Here is a 19,833-nt window from a genome sequence, read left to right as displayed (position 1 = left end):
TGTAAGTCATGAAGAACTCTCTATTTGGTGTAGCGTGATAGCAAGCACCTGTATAAACTATCCACTCAACTCCTTGGTGACTTTCTACATGTAGATATTGTTCTTTTTTACAAGAAAGAATTACTACATCATCTGCAGTTACTGTGCCTGTGATATTTCTGATCTCATCATCTTTTTTCTGATTTTTATCTTCATTCTGAAGTCTTTTCTAGGCTCTACAATTTTTCTTTATGTGACCTTCTTTACCACAGTGATAACACTGTCTTCCCTTAGATTTTGATCTGCCTCTGGACTTGCTATGGCCTCTTGATTGTTGTCGGTATTCAGCTCTTCCCTGTTCTCTGTGACAAGGGCTTGTGCACTATTTGTATTAGTTGACTTCCTTCTTGTCTCCTCATTGAACAAGCTGCTAGTAACTATACTCATAGTAAGAACACCATTCGGAGCTGCATTACTGACTGTCACAACCAATGTCTCCCAACTGTCGGACAATGATCCCAAGAGCAATAAAGCTTGCAACTCATCTTCTAAGGTCATCTCCATCACTGACAATTGATTAATCAAGCTCTAGAACTCATTTAAATGCTCAGCAACACCTGCACCTTCTCTGAATTTCAGATTTACTAACTTTCGAATTAGAAATGCTTTGTTACCTACTGTTTTCTGCTCATACAATGACTCCAGATTCTTCCACAACTCATGTGCACTCTTCTCACTTGCTACATGGTGGTACACGCTATCATCAAGCCACTGTCTGATTGTGCCAACTGCTTTCCTGTTCAATTTTGTCCAATCACCGTCAGACATATCTTTTGGCTTCGCACTATCTCCTTCAACCGGCTCATACAAGTCTTTACAGTAAAGGATATCCTCCATCTTGGATTTCCAAATCAGCCAGTTATTATTTGTCAACCGAATCATTGTGTTATTACCTTCCATCTCAACCTACAAAAGCACTCTTCAAAATAAACCTAACAGCTCTAATACCACTTGTTGGGAATTTTGAAATGAAGATTACTTTTATACTGTAATCTAGTAATGTGAGATGGGTAAATGCACATGTTATCCAAGTCTAAAACAGAAGATCAAGCATAGAACAAAACAACACCAGATTTACGTGGAAAACCCTCTCAACCTAAAGGGTAAAAAATCACGGGGTCACCCAGCAAATTTCACTATAAACAAGAAACGGATACAAATGTTCTTCTCAACTTTAAACCCAAAGTTGAGGCATACAAACAGAGAAAACCAATTTTATTTAGACTCAAACTAGTCTAGATATAAGACAACAAGAAATTGGAACCTGAAGGTGAAAAAGTAAGAGATCTACTGCCTTCTTCTCTTCTTCTCCTCTGCTTCTTCTCTTCTTTGCAGAAAATCTTCTCTCTCTAGAAGTGATAGAATGAGTAACATTCTTAGGTTTTGCTCATTTAATTAATTTCCTGATTGGGCTGGACCCAAAGGCCCAACACCTATCTCTTGTAGATCCTTCGGCAAGATAATTATTTTAAATATTATTTATTTAAAACGTATTTTTATCTAGAGTTTCTTTTTGTTTGTAGTTTGGTGATACTCGAAAAAAGACTTTTGTGCTTCATCCTCCATATCCATTTAAAATGGTCTCTACTTTATAATTTTTTCTTTTGAAAAATCGGTTGTATAAAGTTTTATTTTAACTAATTATTGTTTTGTTTCTATGCATGCGTAGGTTTTAACGTTGTTTAAAGAATTGTAACAACAATTATTTAAATGTTGGTACTTGTTGCTGATTACGACTAAGGAGAAAAATAATTGAAAAATATATATTTAAAAGGCATTAGGGTTTAAAAATAAATCCTAAAAAAGCCTTTGTCAAAACATTTTTTTGTATAAATATCCCAAAAACATTTTGAAATCATTTTTAATTTTTCAGGATTTTTAAAAAATAGTTTGAGGTTCCAAAATTATAAAAATAATTTTGGAATATTAAAATGGGAACCAAATAGGCCTTAGGACTGGTGTCCTATGTCTTGGGTTCATTTTATCGGTCAGGGGCTAAGAGCCCTCGGTCTTAGATCGGAGACCCCTCGGCCCGAATTCAGGATCCTCGGTCGGGGTGCGGAAACCCCTCGTTTGGGGTGCTAAGGCATCTCGGTCCTTAGCTAGAATTCTCGGTCGGGTGTCAGAATAATTAGTTGGACGCATCACCCTAGGTGAAAGTCATCGGTCCTAGGTTCGGGAGTTCTTAGTCGGGTGCGAGACTCCTCGGTCTTAAGTCTGACTTCTCGGTCGAACCCTCGACCCTGGGTGGAAGTCATCGGTCATGGGTTTAGGAGTTCTTAGTTAGGTGCAAGACTCCTCAGTCCTATGTTTGACTACCAGGTCGAACCTCTCGGTCTTGAGTTGAAGTCATAGGTCCTAGGTTCGAGAGTTCTTGGTTAAGTGCGAGACTCCTCTGTCCTAGGTTCGACTTCTCGTTTGGATGTAAAATCATCGGTCAAACCTCTTAGTCCTTGATGAAGAACATCGGTATAACCTCTTAGTCCTAACTAAGAACCTCGGTTGGACCTCTCGGTCATGGTCGGACCTTAAGAACATCAAAATTGCAGGTTCTACAATTTTGATGAAGGCTTGGATTCTTTGATCCAAAGACCTGAGTAGCTTCACAAAGCTCTCAGGAACTTTTAGAACATTATCACAATGTATCAATCGACTTGGGTGATGATCAATTCATTTAAAATAGTATATGACCAAAAATCGAGTTTTTGGTTTTAAAGTTGTTTTGAAGTGTAAATAGTTTGTCAATAGCTTCTTTATACTTCATATACTTGATTGATACCAAAAACATAAACAATGACTGTTCGTTTAGATCAATTCAAGAACTCAAAATTTTCAATTATTTTGAAAATTTTGATTTTTATCAAACATGATCCAAACAGATATCAAACATCATTATAAACATGTTGGGAAGTTTTCTGGGAATATGTTTTTGAGGATTAATTAGCCCAAGAATAACAAACCCGATTTTTTGATTTTCAAAATTTAAATTTAGGTTTTTTGTTTAAGGTTGATTGTTTGATTCTAACCAAAACAAAAGGTTTAGAAATGATCTTATAATCAATTTCCAATCCTATAATTCGACAACCAGACAATATATAAACTTATGGATATTGAAATATAAAAATTAGTATAGTATTTCAACCTAAAATTTAATGGTTAACCCATTTCAACTTAATTTATTTATTTTAATCTCTTTTTTTAATATTATTTTAAAATAAATGAGTATAACATTTATCCCAAATAATTTATCGGTATAATGACATGGCAATAATTTAACGTGAATAGAATAAAAGAAAAATTAAACATAATGGCATGGATGGATAGTTTATGAGCTTATAGTTTTTTTTTTTTAATAACTTTTATATTATACTATTTTTTTAATTTTTTTTTAGAAATTAAATGTTTTATAAAATTTAAATTTATTATTAATTTATTATTTTTTAATATATAACTCAATAATTTATTTTTTTAATTAAACATTAATTTTACCCAAATTTAAAAACTAATTTCATTTTAATTATAATATTAAATTTATTTTAATGTTTATAATATTAACTCTAAATAAAAAATAGAGAAAAAATATTATTTTCTTATTTTATTAATTATTAATTTTAATATTACATGTTTTTCATAATGAAAATAATGTTAAATATTATTATAATATAATAAATATTTAGAAATTAACATTTTTTTTAATAAAAAATACATAAACTTATTAATTTTATTCTTTAGTTTAAATAAAAAATAAATAAATATAATTTTGTGGTTAAAATTTATTATAAAAAGTATATATATATATATATTTATTTTTAAATTAAAAATTATTAATTAATATAGAATTCATAATAAAAGTTATTTTTGTTTGTTAACATTAATATAATAATATTTTTTAAATATAAAAAAGTGTCTATTTTTTTAAAACATAAAATAATTTGGTCATAATTTTTTTATTATTGATTTGTTTATATGTATAGTTGACTTCTGTAAGTAATTATATATTTATTTATTTTTAAGTAAAATATTATTAATTAATATAGAATTCTTAATAAAATAAAAATTCAAAAATTAATAATATAATAATAATTTTATGTATATAAATTCTAAAAATTTAGATTTGTAATAACTATGATAAAATATATTTTTTTTTCAAATCATAATATTTATTATCTTAATTTATCTGTATATTTTTTAAGTAATATATTTTATAATATTAATTATTTTAAAAAGAATAAAGAAATAGTAATAATTTAAATATAATTTTTAAAATTTTATTTTTAACTTTCATTTAAAAAAAATATAATAATATTATTTTATAGTTTTGTTTTTTTTATAAAATTTCAATTTATTATTAGTTTTTAAAAGTTTTCAATTATTTAATATATATTATATAATATTATAATTATAAAAAATAAATAGTGATAAACATATAATGGTTATTAAACCTTATGTTTTCAAAAATAATATAAAAATAAATAAATAATAATAATAATCATTTATAAAATAATCAAAATTATATATTTTATTTATTTAAAATTATATGAATTTATTACAATTACAACATTTATTCAAAGTATTATTAATAATTTTGATTTTATAATCTTATTATTTATATATTGTTTAAAAATATAATATTTTATATTATAATTAATAAACAATATTTTATATTATAATTTTAAAACATAATATTAAAAAATTAAATTAATATAAATTATAAATAATTTAAATAGTTATTTTAAATAAATATTATTTCTTATAAATATTGTAATTTAAATCAACTAAAATTTATTTTTATAAAAATAAAATAATTAAAAAATAATTTTAAATTAAATTAATTTATAAATACACACTCTACAATTCAATTATGTATAAAAAATAAGAAATAATTGAAATAGTTTTTTAACATGTAATCATCGTTTCAATAGAATGATTCTACCTTTAATAAATTAAATTAAATTAAATAGAGTTATATATCGAAAATTTTCAGTTTTTTTAATTCTTTTAATATCTATTTTATATATTATAAAAAATAATAATAATGAAAATTTATTTTTTTCAAAAATTTTTGAAAATTTTTAATCATTAAATAATTAAAATTTAAACAATTTTATTATAAAATATAATTAATTATATAATTAAATAATTTTCAATAATTATATTTAATATTATAAACATATTAATATATAAAATTAGATAATATTCTCATTATTCAAATATTAAATATATATTATTTTTATAAATTATTTCTTTAATTATTTTTCTTAATATTATTAAATTTATAAAATATATGTAAAAACATAAATTATTTTAAATTTTTATTTATATATTAATAATATATTATTTAAAAATTATAATTTTATTTTAAGAATTATTTTAAAACTTTATTTTAATTTTAACAAGATTATAAAATATAAATATCAATTTATTTTATAATATTCATTTTTTTAAATTAATTTTCTAAATTATGATTTTTGTAATTTTTCAACATTAATAATATAAGATTATTATTAGTTTCTCTTTAATTTTTTTCAAAATAGAATTATTGTATGAACTTATAATTATTTTTTATATTAAATTAAAATAAAAAGTTAAAATTTTAGAAGAAAAAAATATGTTTTATAAGTTTATATATATATATTTTATTTTTTTATTAATAATTAAAATATTATATTTCTTTCTAATTTATTTAATAAAATTAATAAATAAATTATATAATTAATATTATATTTATATATTTAAAAAAAATATTTAAAAAACTGTATATTTATTATTAAAATAATTTGAAAACAATGGTAATTAAAAATATTAATAAAAAAATCAAAAATGAAAGTTACTATAAGAATTGATTATTTTTAAAATTAAAAATAATTATTATTATATTATTAATTTATAAAAAAGAATTTAGTGATAATATAAATAATAAAAAGTAAATTATATTAATGAATTAAATATATGTGTATATATATTAATTGAAATATATATAATATTTTTTTTAAATAAGATAATAATTAAAAAATAGAAATAAAAAGTTTTATGTAAAAAGAATTAATATTTTTTTTCTAATTTTAATCTTTCATAATTATTGAAAAAGAAATATATATTTTATTAGAAATAAGAATATTCATGAAAGATTAAGTTTTAGAGATAGGATAAAAAATAAAAAATATACAAATGTAAATAATATTAAAATAAAAAATGTCCCGTACAATCATTAAAATTTTATTTTAATATTAAAGTCTTTAAGATAATAGAAATATGTCATAACTAAAATAAAATTATAAAATATATTATTAATGTTCATAATTTTGTTACTCTATTAATTTATTGTTTGGTTATATACATAATTATTTTTATTTTTATTATTAATTTGTAAGTTATCTAATTTAATCTTGAATTTAAATTAATTAAAATAAAATAAATATATTTAATAAGTTATTAAATCTTTTTTAATATAGTTTTAATGTAGATGTTACAAAAAAAAAAATATATCTTTTAAGAAAATATATATTTATGTGTGTGAGATGAAAGACTAAGAAGATTGTGGTTAATGGTAATCTATAACATGGGTGAGGTAGAATTTGACGCCAATATTTTTTATTATCAAGGTAGATAATTTTCCGTCTGATTTATAAACATGTGCTTAAAATAAAATATTACAAGATTGTTAAAAAAAAGTTATCTAAAGTTAAGTAATAAAACACTAAAATATATCATCTAATATTTTTCTAAGAACAAAATCTTATATAAACACTCTCTCAATTTTTAAACAACCAAATATCATCATCTCTTTTATTCCCTCCTCTCTTTTATTTAATTATATTGAAAATTATCAATCTTTATAAGGCTTCTTATTTTGAACAATGATAATTTACCTAAAGTTAACTTCCATTTTGTTTTTAATTGCGAGATTAGGCTTTTAAGGTATATTATTCTCATATCCAAGTGCTCATCACCTCGATTTGTTTAGGGTTGAGATTTATCACATCTAGTATGTGAGTTAACAATACCTTAAATATGTTTTGATCATAAGTAATCGTAATTAGTTGGTAATTATGATATTAATTATTGTAATTTAAAATAAATAAATAAATAATAAAGTATAACAAATATTTGAATATTGAACCAAACCCATTTAGATGTTATAATATTTAAAAAAATATATATTCATATTTATTATTAATATTTAACACTTTTAAGATAAATAATTTATTTTTATCATATAACCAAGTCCAATAAAAAATGTATTTATATAAATAAAAAGAATGCAAAATTGTTTCAATCATCATATTTGTATACACTAGACATAATATTGACTTAGTAATGACCTTACTCCAAAAAGTTAATAAATTACGACTTCTTACTTTATTTAGAATACATTAACAAATAAACTCATTATCTTCTTATATATAACATAACGTTTATCTCAACTTTTGTCATTTTACATATATTTTTGAATATTTGAACACAATTGATTCGTCATTATCTTTTCAAATATCTAAATATTATCATATTATATTAATTTTATTATATCTCAAATTATACGTGACAAAATTCAAACTTTAATTTTTATTGATAAATGATAACAATTTTAATTAGACCACTTCATATTGTAATTCACATTTATAATGTTGTATATTAATCGATATAATTTAAAGTTGACTTGTACGATTGACTTACGAGTTATCTATAATATATAATAGATTATTAATTTTAATTATGGAATAAAAATTAATTAAAAAACGAAAATTTTAAATTTTAACTAGAAAAGGTAATAATAAACAATATAAAAATTGAGGATAAAAATCAATTAAAAAAATGAAATAAAATAAACTACTTCATATTTTACATCACATTTAAGTATATTTTAAATATTTTTTTAATAATGAAGTTGTAAACACCAAAATTTTATATTATCTAATATAAATAAATAAAAACAAATTAATGTTTGGGTTTAAAATAAATAAGAAAAAATATTCAGAGGCCTTTTTGCAACAAGAGAAAGAGTTGAGGACATCTGCGTGTGGATAAAAGGGCAAGAACCCTCATTTCCTTAACTCAGTCCGATCAAACTCTAAGTTAAGGTACTAGGTTTATTCAGAGAGCCGAAGTCTTCAATTTCGCCATGCCTACGGTCAGTGTTGGAAGAGACCGTCTTTTCGAAGCTCTTGGACACACTTACAGTGAGTTTGACTATATTTCTCAAAGTGGTGGACTCATCTAATGTTTTGCGATTTTTCTTGCATAAATCTCGTCTCAATCGGTAATAACATTGATATATTCTACTTTTATAGCTCAAGAAGAATTTGAAGACTTGTGTTTCAGTTTTGGAATTGAGCTCGACGATGTTGTAAGCACTAATGCCATTTTTTATCTTTAAAGTTGTTTTTGCATTTTGTGTATATGATGTGGATTTTACATATTTGCATATACAGACTACAGAGAAAGCAATTATTAGAAAAGAGAGGAATTTAAAAGGAGATGATGAATCAGCTGATGATGAGGAAGTCATATACAAAATTGAGGTTCCTGCTAACAGGTGCTTTATTGAATTGTTACTGGACCATACTTTTGGTTATCTTCCTTGTTGCTTATTTGTTAAATTCTCATAAAAATGAGGAAATGCATATTTTCCCGAATGTATGTAACTCTGATGATGGGTTTATTTATTTGATTCACAGATATGATTTGCTTTGCCTTGAAGGCCTTGCGCAATCCCTGCGGATATTCCTTGGATTCGATCAGATACCTACATACAAGTTAGCAAATATTAGTGTGGAATCCATGCTCAAAATGCATGTAAAGTCTGAGGTACGGTTTTCTCTAAGCTTTTGGTTATCTAGCTAGATCTTAATGTGCTAAAAGGATTTGGTAGATGATTAATTATCACTCTATGTGCAGACAGAAAGTATCCGCCCACATATTGTTTGTGCTGTTTTAAGAGGTGTACATTTTGATGAAGTGAGATACAACAGTTTCATTGAACTTCAGGATCGGTTGCATCAGAACATTTGCAGGTAGCTTTTTCCACATACAAACTTGTTTTTCATGCATGCAGTTTGACGTTCTTCCTTTATCAATAACTACTCATTCACTTTTGCTTTCTTCCATCTTAACATGTATAATTGAAGGCAGATGACTGTATGTATTTATTAAGTGGTCATTTATATATATGTATTGGTTTATTGAAAGCTTTTGTTTTGTTTATAATCTGTTCATGGATGTTTATCATGCGGATAGCGATGCTTTTTCTAATATAACTCATGACACTGTGATGGTGCATTTGATGGAACCATAGTGAGCATGACTTAGTATCTTGTTGTATTATTCTCGAGTACATAAATATTAATAATGTGAATAAAAATCCATTTTTAGGGAAAACTTAGGGATCTGGAAAATGTGCTTGAAGGAGAATGGATAGAGGAGAAAGTGTAGCATTTTTTTGTGTGTGTTATGTGGTTCCTCTTTAATGAGACGAAGAGAAGGATTTTTCTAAGGAACATAATTTTTTTCAGGCTTGAAAGGTTCACTTTTTATTTTCTTGAATAAGGGCAGTCAATTTAGTTTTTGCATAGAGACCCGTTTTTCCCTCTGTTTCTTGGATGTGTTATAGTTTTTTTTGGATCTGCTGATGACTTTTATATCTGCTATTTTCTCCCCCCTTGGTTGCTCAGACCAAGCTTTTAAGTTTTTACGCTTATTTGTATCTTACTTTGCCTGTAAAAAGTTTAAAAAGAAAAAGATAAGGACGGTAAACTCACAGAGTTTCATTCTCTTTGAAATATTTACATTCCTCTGGATCCCATGCTGCCTAGATAGCTATTTTAAATTTTTTTTCAATCTTTCGCTTTATTTCATCAGAAATGATTGTGAATGAATGTTTTGGTTGACATCAGATGTCACATTGAACATAACAAGTGCATAACTGTGTCAGATAAAATGTCCTTGTCTAGAATTTATTTAATGTTCATTAAAGTGCTGTTTGTTCTGTATTTATTGTTTGTAAAAAAATGAATAAGGAAAGAAAATTGAAATTAGTCAAAGTGCAATTGATTTAATTGCTTCCAAGAGTTAGTCATATACATTTTATTTTATTTTTCGCTTCACATTTTTTATATTTTTATCCTATTTCTTCTTACTTTTTCTTTTTGGTCAATTTATCTCAATTAATACTTTTATTGTTGACTTAGACGGAGAACTCTTGTTTCTATTGGAACCCATGACTTGGACACCATTGAAGGGCCATTTACGTATGAGGTATGCTTACCATTTAGCTTGGAAGATTAAAGAATAGACCATGAATGCATTAGCAAATGATTTTTTCCCACAAAATATAATTCTTAAAAAAAAAACTGTTTCTAGTATGAGTTACACTCTGATAAACAAGATTTGCACATTTTCTTTGAATATTCAACAAAACAAGCTTAACACCCTAGACACAGAACATAAACTGTTTGTGTAAGCAGCATGATGTTGAATGTTCTGTTTCAATTCCTGAACCACTTTTTAGCTCACATCGATACCATTTATTCAAATTCGAAATAACATATACCTACCACACACAAAACATCCTCAAATAGAAAGTTCCTCACTGCTGTTGAGACTGAATGACTCAAGCATTGCCTAGATAACCGGATCAACAATAATTGATTTTACTTCAGTTTTCTTATACCTGCCTACTGATGCATTATGAACTGATTCCACAAATTGTATCTCAACCTTAAGTTAAAATGAGCAACAACTGTACAAGTGAGTGAGCATGGGTTTATAAATCAGTGCATTGCACTGTATAACTTTTTCTTTTCATTGTGCTGATGCTGCATTGTGGCTCGTAATGAAGATCCAATATTAAATGACTGACGAGGGAGCTGTAAACAAGATTTTTTTTTTATGAAGATTGCAGAACTTTTTATCTGGGTTTAGGGTTAGGATTTTGGAAGACATTTTATTCAACAAATTTATTAATCATTTTTACAATGGTTTACTCAGTTCTTAGGTTTGAAATTCTGTTAGAGAAGAAAATGAAGAAACTAAATATGACCTAGTGCCCTGTCTATCTACATTTGATACATACATTCTTCTAAATGAATGCCTAGCCAACCACTAGAGTTGTAAGTTTAATGGATGTGATTTTAGACTTGGATAAACTGGTTTCATGTCATTGAGTCATATATTAATGATAGCTGTTGGATGTGTGTTCCTATATCATCATCTGCCTAACTAGCATTTGTCTGCATGTACTGTCCATGCTAAAAAAATGCATTTGTTTTACTTACTAATTTATTTATATTAATTAGCTATATTGCTGTTTCCCTACTCGATTAACCTCGTAGAGTTCTAGCTTGGGTATATATCCATGGTTTGAGAAATTCAGTTCTAAGACACTCTGCAAATCAAGAAATAATCGATAATTTATTATACATCTAGATTGTTGAAGTATTGTTGTTGCATTGCTTCTTTGATACTTGTAGACATGCTTCTTGTGGACTTCAACTAGAGGACCAGCATGTTAGACTTGAATAGAAAATGTAGAATATTGTTTTGTTTCCTTTGGATAGTATATACTGGTAAATATGATTTATAATATGGATCTGTGCATTTAGTTAATTTTAATATTCTTTCCCTTTTGTTCAGGCTTTGCCACCGTCAGACATCAACTTTGTACCTCTAAAACAGGTATTGTTTCAAAATTTGGTCCGAAAGTTTTGAGTGTAACATACATACCTATGTAATGAGGTTTATTGAGGAAACATTTTCCTTACAATTATTTCTTTAGCTTATGTGGAATTGTTTCCTATGTTCACCAATAGTATAATTTTCATTTATGATTTACAACATTCAAGATAAATTTAAGCATGTAACCTAATTCTCCGAAGACACTATGTCTTATTGATGTCATTATGCCGTCTCAATCGTTCTTTACAGGGGGGAACCAGTACTTCATGAACATGAAAGCTGTTTTTCAATTGTGAAAAAAATGGACTGAACAAGAGTCATGCATCTTGCTTCTTGAATTGCTCTATGTTCATTATTTTTTTCCATCAATTTTATCTAATCACCTGTCATTTTTCTTGCTTACTTACAAATCTTTGATTTCATTGGTACTTTCTATCACAAGATACAACAAAACCTTCCATTGTTTATGTTTCCCTTAATCACAATTTAACCCCCCAAGCTATAATGGATGATAAGAACCACCAGAAAAAGACATCTAGGATGTTAAACACTTATTTAGCACTATGCATGTTTGTATTTCAAGAGCTGGAAAAGATCTTGCATTAAAGTAGATACCCATCGATTATCAAATCTTTAAGGTTATACCCATCTTCTTATAAACAAACCGAGTAAATGTGGCATGCGATTCAACTTTCTCCTTAATAATACATCTCACACATTTAGTTGACAAACATTTGATATTGTAAATCTGAAGACCAATGTATAATATCCTCTTCTGGACATAAAAGTATATGATAGACAAAAGTATATGATTTTCATGTGTTCAGTCTCTTCCCAATATCTTATGTTCTTTTTATGCTCCATTGAAGTAGCTTAAAGAGAAGGTGCTGAAACTGATGTATATGTTGGTATTGTTCTAGGTTAAAAACTTCAGAGCTGATGAACTGATGGAGTTTTACAAAGTAAGTCTGCATAACTCATAGCACAATTTTCTGAATTACAGCTTCTGTTAATCACTTGTGCAGCCTTTGGAATTTTCCACCTTCAACCTTAATCTTACATTGTCCTTTTTTTGTCATACTAATATTATATTTCTCCCATGTAGCACTACAACACATATGTTGATCTTGTACTTGATATTTTGATGACATCTTGTTCTGATAAACATTTACCATACTATGTTTGACAGTCAGATATGAAGCTGAAAAAGTTCTTGCACATAATTGAGAATTCACCTGTTTACCCTGTTATATATGACCGAAACAGGTATTAGTTCCTCTTTTATTTTCCTTCGCAACAGTGTTTGTTTGAACATAAGAAAATTGAGGTGCATTGTTGGCAGTTGGCACCCTAGGTCCTGTCACTTTATGTTATACCATCTTGCATGAATTGCTCAAGTTTTGCACTTCACATAAATATTTAAGATTTAATTGTTTCTTTAGCAATCTAAGTTGTTTTTGCTACTTCTTGTTCTCTGTTTTATAAATTGCTCAAGTCTTCCACTTCACTTATGTTTATTACTAAGTTTTGTGTTTTATTCTTTCTACAGAACGGTACTATCACTGCCCCCCATTATTAACAGTGCACATTCTGCAATTACATTAAAGACTAGGAACGTTTTTATTGAAGTTACTGCCACTGATTTGACAAAGGCCAAGATTGTCTTAAATACAATGGTAAGACTTGAATTCAAACTATGCATGTTTCATAATACGTGCTTTAACCCGATATTTTTATTGTTCTAAAGCATGCATGTTTTCTTGTTTCTTGTTTCTTGTCTGCATTTACTGTATTAACATTTGCAATATCTCACTTCTTTCTTAGGTAGCTATGTTCTCAGTCTACTGTGAAAGGAAGTTTGAAGTAGAACCAGTTGAAGTGATATCTTCTGTTGGGAAATCGAGTGTTTATCCTGACCTGTCTCTGTATCATACTGAAGTGTCTGTTCAGTACATCAATGATATTTTAGGAGTTCCTCTTGCAGCAGAGAAGGTATTATTATCTCTGCCATCTTGATTATTTCCTTGAATTCATAATGATATCATGAATTGTTTCCTTAAATTCATAATGACCTGTTACCTAGTTCGGGTGCAAGGGTTGAAGTCTTTGTGATTCCAGAAGATTTGGGCCTAAATCAACCACATCTACTCTGTATTTCAGGTTACTAACCTGTTAAACAAAATGCAATTGCATGCTGAAAGCTCTTACTCTGGGAGCAAAACTGGGTACATAAAGGTATCTGTACCTCCTACCAGAAGTGACATCCTTCATGCATGTGATGTGGCTGAGGTATTATTTGACATGATTTAGTTTAGAGAACTTCATACTGAGTGATGGAATGTTGTATTAGAGAGCTCATGTAGTTACTGTTATTATTTGTTACTTTTATGTCAAAGGATGTTGCAATTGCATTTGGATACAATGAGATTCCAAAAAGAATACCTCCATCTTTGAAGCCGTTGCCTTTAAACCAGTTCACTGATCTCATCAGGTCTGAGGTATAGTTTCTATTGCCTCTACATCTTCTTAGTATAAGCCTGTTTGATAGAGCTGAAAATAGGTATTATATGGAATGCAGAATATACTAAATGTACAAGTATTAACAAGTTTTAAGTAAATGAATCTGAACTATTTCAAACATTAAATAGAGTTCAGTTGACTACTTTGTTACACATTTTGTTTCTGCTTGACAAATTCACTTGACAAGTTTTAATTTACTATTTTTCAACCTTAAAAGGAGTTTTGGATTATAATGTGAAGTGATTTTGTGAATAAAAATATTAAATAAATTAGAAGCTCAAATAATAGGTGTCATTGACCTATTATTTCCATAACAAATAGTTAGGAGTCAAATTAACATCATTTGATAAAAGTGGCCACAATCCGTTTTCCCAAATATTCTCGAGGAGAATAATGGAACCTGTGGTATTCAACTTTTGCTTATTGAAAACAAAAGTTAGGAGTTTGTTTATTCAACCTGATCATGAAAACAACCCTTCACGTATTGTATTTTGCTGTGAAGTAATCCTCTTTTTAAAAAAATAATTTATGTAAATTATTATTATTATTTTTTAATCTTTTATGTGACAAGCTCTCACAAAAACCAACATTTTCATGGTTATTTTGCTCAAGGTGGTTTTAGCTTTTGCTTCTGAAGATGCTTCCTATAATAGGAATATAGGATAAAGTGATTGTTGAATTATTTGTAAAATGTTACATTATATTGCAGTTCTGTTTTACTTGTACCAGATTGGCATAATGGTTAGCCCATAACATATTTCATAAATAAGACTATGTATAACAACCTGTTTTTCTTGCTTGATCTGAAGTTGATTTCAGATATTTTTCTAACTAACTGCTGATATTAACTTTATCTGGAATGTACTATTTCACATTGCTATGCCATTTTATCTACTCTTCAGATTGCAATGAGTGGTTTTACGGAGGTGTTAACATGGGTACTCTGCTCCTATAAAGAAAATTTTGCCATGCTAAACAGGGAAGATGACAAATCAACATCTGTCATAATTGGAAATCCTCGTTCCTCTGATTTTGAGGTTCTTTCTTGGTCCTTTTTCTTTTCTTTTATAGAACATGTTGTTGTAACATGTTTCCATCTTACAGTTCTAGATTTCACTATCCACTTTATCTACAATGCTATTCTTTGTCTGAGCTCATTTTGTTTGTGGAAGCATTATTCCACGTGTCATTGTTCTTTTAAAAACTGAAATATGATAACTGAATTACTTCATCTCTGTAACAGGTTGTCAGGACTAGTCTCATGCCTGGTATATTGAAAACTGTGGGGCACAACAAGGATCATCCAAAGCCTATAAAAGTATGTTCAGTTATTATGAGACTGAATTTTCTTCTGCTGATAGTGAATTCCTCTTTCTTTATCATTAGGCATTTAGGCTACCCATAAGTTACTTCAAAGTGGGAAGTCTGATATTTTCAGTGTAGCCGTTGCTTCAAATTATATATGTTGCTCGTATATAAGTTCCTTGTGCAGGTTGATTTCTATGTTTTTATTTAAGATCATGTTTAATGTATGTGATTCTTTATTCTTATCATGTCAACTTGGGGCTGAAGGAAACTCAGTTATATCTATATCTCTTATCTTACAATATTCCCTTCGAGAAATGGAAAATGACTCTTGATATTTGTTTAGGAGTATTTTCTAGTACTCGTTGATTTTGATGTTACACTAATATTTTTCTCTTATCCGTGGCTAATCTTTTGTCTCTCTTCTTACTAACACCAACTTAATGAATTTGAAATAGATATTTGAAGTGGGAGATATAACACTGTTGGATGAGTCAAGAGATGTTGGTGCAAAAAATATCCGCAGACTTGGGGCTCTGTACTGTGGGGCTAACTCAGGCTTTGAGGTATTATATACTAGTTTTTCTGTGTATCATGTGTTTGTCTGAAGTAAATTGAGGACTGAAAGTGTCTGTTTTTATTTGCTTATAGATCTAAATACAAACTATAAGATCACACCATCAATTTGAGATTGATATTCATCTGACATCACTTATTGACCTTTGTTTGAGTTTTACCAACTTGTACAACATAACTTTCTTCATTCTAAACTATACCACATCGTAAATCCTAGTATTAATGCCACAATACAATAATCAATTAGTAGGGAAGCACAATATTGTTCTGCAGTAGACTACAATTTTTTTAGGGGCAGAAGCAAATTATGCCCCTAAGTCAGGGCATTTGTACCAGCTTCCCTATTTTGTATCCCTAAAAATAATATAAAATAATAATATCCATATTTTAGAGAATCAAAATATAAATTATTCTACATCAGCTTCCTTATCTTTATCCATATATCATTTAAATATTCATTAAAACAACCAACTTTTCAACCACCTCAAACACTTAATTACTTATTCATATATATTTAAATATTTATTGTTAGCCATGAAAGAGAAAATATATTATTTTATTATTTAGGGATGCTACAGTAATCCCTAAATATAAGGATTCACTGTTCATCATCCCTAAAAAATTATAAGGATAGGGAATTTGATAAAGCATTTTTTTTACAACTTTTATGTTATTTATCTTTATAATAGAGATAGAACACATTTTAAGGATTCTGCTACAAATGCCCTCATTGAGTTAGTTTGGGGAAGGTTGACAAATTAAATTGAAATATGGCTAAGCTTGTGCTGTCCCTTTCAGGTTTATATGCTGGTCAAACCCTGTTTTACACTATTAGATTTGTCCTATCAACATTCTTTTTTGTCCTTTCTGGGGTGTACACTATGCTAGACTCCATCCTTTAAGAAATGACTATTTAGTTAGTTTGGCCCTTCTGAATCTATCTGTCATTCTAAAACTTCTACTAACACTGTTTCCAAGAATTAGTTATTACTATTTAATATGTCAGTTTTTGCTAAAATAGTATAATTTGTAACCACTTTCTTTCTCTGAGAAACCTTGTCCTGTTCTGGAATCTAATATAACGGATTCCTTTTGCAGCTCATTCATGGTCTTATTGACAGAATCATGGAAGTTGTCGGTTCACCATTTGTTCAACCAGGAGATAATACTGGCTACTATATTGAACGTGCAGATGTAAGTATATATTGTATGCATGATCCTGAGTAAGCAAACTGATTTTAAGTGTTGTTATTTCTTAACAATGTTTTTTTTTATTATATCCAAGGAGCCCGAGTTTCTCAGGGGTAGACAAGCTAGAGTCATTTTCAGAGGGAAATGTATTGGCACTTTCGGAATTGTGCATCCAGAGGTACATAAATTTTCAGAAAATTTGTTAATTAATGGCTGTTTCTCATCATGAATCAGTTACAAGTTAAAAGACATCATTTTATTTCCTGTCCTCTTGCATATTAATTGTGACAATAATGATTATAGAACATCCTGCTATACTTAGTGTGCGGATTTACATTATTATTGTAAGTTTGAATTTTCAGCTGTTTACCACTTGCTATTTCAGGTGTTGAGCAACTTTGACATCCCTGATCCATGCTCATTCGTGGAACTTGACATTGAGAGTTTCCTATAGATTGTGTAAGTGTGTTTCCTTTCTGTTCAGATGAAAAGCATGATGCATATTATTCTTGGATGTTTTAGAATGGTATCCAGGCCCCATTCTAAAACACTTAGAGATCATTTGATGTTGGGTTTCTTGGGTTCACATCTTATTTCTTTTCAACCATTAAATCACTCAATTCATCAACTAAAATTCCCTTACTTTATTTTCATAAAATTTAACTTTTATACAAAAGAACATTATAATAATTCAATTAGTTAAAAACCCAATCAACCTTACTTTTTTCATTAAACAAGAGCTTTATAAAAAAATTCAACATCAAACAAGCTCTTATTGTTTATGTATGTTGAAACATTTGGAATCTACACTTAATTGGATCAATTCTTTGTTTTGTTTCTGAATTTTGAAACTGGTCTATAATACATAAACATAAACATAAACAATAGTGTTTCAAAATGGCTTATGTCAAGTATTAATAAAAGATTTTCATATTATAATGGCATAAATCCCAAAATTTGAGGGAAATACTTTTTTGAGCCTCATCAAGCTCAATCAGACACGGTCACCAGCTGGAAGAGCAATTATATTGTCCTCAATCCTCGCCTTTTCTTTAGCTGTATGTAGATCTGAATATGGATGTAGGCAAAACATACTGTTTTCAAACAAAATCCCACCTTAATTCACACCAAGATGAAAATATGGATGAAATAGTTTTTTCAAATGCATTTTATGTTTAGTTACTATTGGAATCACATTGTTCTTACTTAGTCTTGCCTGATTTGCATAATTGACGAACTGTAGGTGAAGAATTATGTTAGTTGACTACGTTTGTTTATATGGTCGTTGTTCTATTGTTTTGTTTTGTAGCTATTACGAACAATCGAAACATGAACTTTGGATCGAGGTGGACCCAAGTTGTAAGAAGAATGAGTAACTGTTCTCTTTTTTCTAATGTTATCATTTTCTCTACTTTCAACTCAACTGATCTTCTTGAACTCCAAGTTGAGACAAAAAAAATTGTCCTTTTCTTCTTTCCTTAATATATATTTTTTGTATTGTTTCATGCTGGATGATTTGACTTGTAAGAAGAAATTAGCTACTGGAATAATCTTATTTGTTTTCTATATAACTGAGAAAGTTGAATTTTAGTGCCGAATTATTTGAAAATGGATACTTGTTTAATTGTATTGCGACTTTTAAAGCTATTCAGATCGTTGTTGATGTAATGTTTGCATATGGTTGATGTAATTTTGGTTGTTGATCGCTTAAATTAGTGTTTTTGAATAACTTTCAAATATCATCCTTGTGTAGTTGTCATTAATAACCCATTTCATTATTTGAGGAATGGATTATTTGATCATTTTTCTTTAGTCTACATAAGGTGGTTAACAAACAAACCTATATTTCAATTCTATACAAAAGTTGGTCACAAGTTTAAAAAAAACTCAGTGAATATGAATGCTTTTAACTATGGTTTATTAAAGCTTTACGAACGGTTCATAGTGTAAATCTTTACTCAAAATAAGTTTGAAGTTTTTCCATTAAAAGTTTTCCATAAATACACAATTTGACAAAAATATTGAAGTTAATAGTGTTCCAAATTGATAATGATGAGCAATTTATTATAAAATAATAGTAATTAAAAAATATTATTAACTTAAAAACTTCTTAATAGACTATAAAAGATATATAATTATTATTATTATGAGTCAAATTTAATTTCAAAATTGTTGATTATTTTTAGTGTGTTGTTTAGTAAAATCAGAATCTTAGTATATTTGTGTTTTGAAAATTATAATAGAATTCATGATGTATATTTAATCTATTTTAGTAAATTTGTTCAAACCAATATTTAACCGTTCAAAGCCGAACTGATTCCTGTTGAATTTAGTAAACCGACGTCAACGATTTCGGTCAATAAATTGACCAATTGAACCAATCACAACCCTTAATTACATGATTGTTATGATCTAGTTTAGTACAATCAATATCATTTTCTTTTCATTTTTAACTTTTTAAAAGTATTTTTATATTATTTTTATAATATATAAATTTAAATAAGGAGTTATATCTAAAAAAAATATTAATTT

At 27.7% G+C, this 19,833-nt stretch overlaps 1 protein-coding gene across 1 annotated transcript; it reads left to right on the top strand.

Moving 5' to 3' along the window:
- Nucleotides 1–8,091: 8,091 nt before the first annotated feature.
- On the top strand, nucleotides 8,092–18,891 carry LOC124929553 (phenylalanine--tRNA ligase beta subunit, cytoplasmic). Its single transcript, XM_047469948.1, has 20 exons — nucleotides 8,092–8,216; nucleotides 8,328–8,383; nucleotides 8,469–8,572; nucleotides 8,715–8,844; nucleotides 8,935–9,050; nucleotides 10,224–10,290; nucleotides 11,668–11,709; nucleotides 12,630–12,671; nucleotides 12,899–12,975; nucleotides 13,259–13,385; nucleotides 13,534–13,701; nucleotides 13,870–13,998; nucleotides 14,106–14,207; nucleotides 15,132–15,266; nucleotides 15,473–15,547; nucleotides 15,993–16,100; nucleotides 17,209–17,304; nucleotides 17,396–17,479; nucleotides 17,687–17,760; nucleotides 18,611–18,891. The coding sequence occupies exons 1-19, from the start codon at nucleotides 8,159–8,161 to the stop codon at nucleotides 17,753–17,755; spliced, it is 1,785 nt and encodes a 594-aa protein (XP_047325904.1). The 5' UTR covers nucleotides 8,092–8,158; the 3' UTR covers nucleotides 17,756–17,760; nucleotides 18,611–18,891.
- The last annotated feature ends 942 nt before the right edge of the window (nucleotides 18,892–19,833 follow it).

The sequence above is a fragment of the Impatiens glandulifera genome, chromosome 3, assembly GCF_907164915.1.
Source record: "Impatiens glandulifera chromosome 3, dImpGla2.1, whole genome shotgun sequence".
In the NCBI taxonomy this organism is placed as follows: Eukaryota; Viridiplantae; Streptophyta; class Magnoliopsida; order Ericales; family Balsaminaceae; genus Impatiens; species Impatiens glandulifera.
Note: the sequence above shows the minus strand (reverse complement) of the source record. Positions and strands in the feature narration are given on the sequence as shown.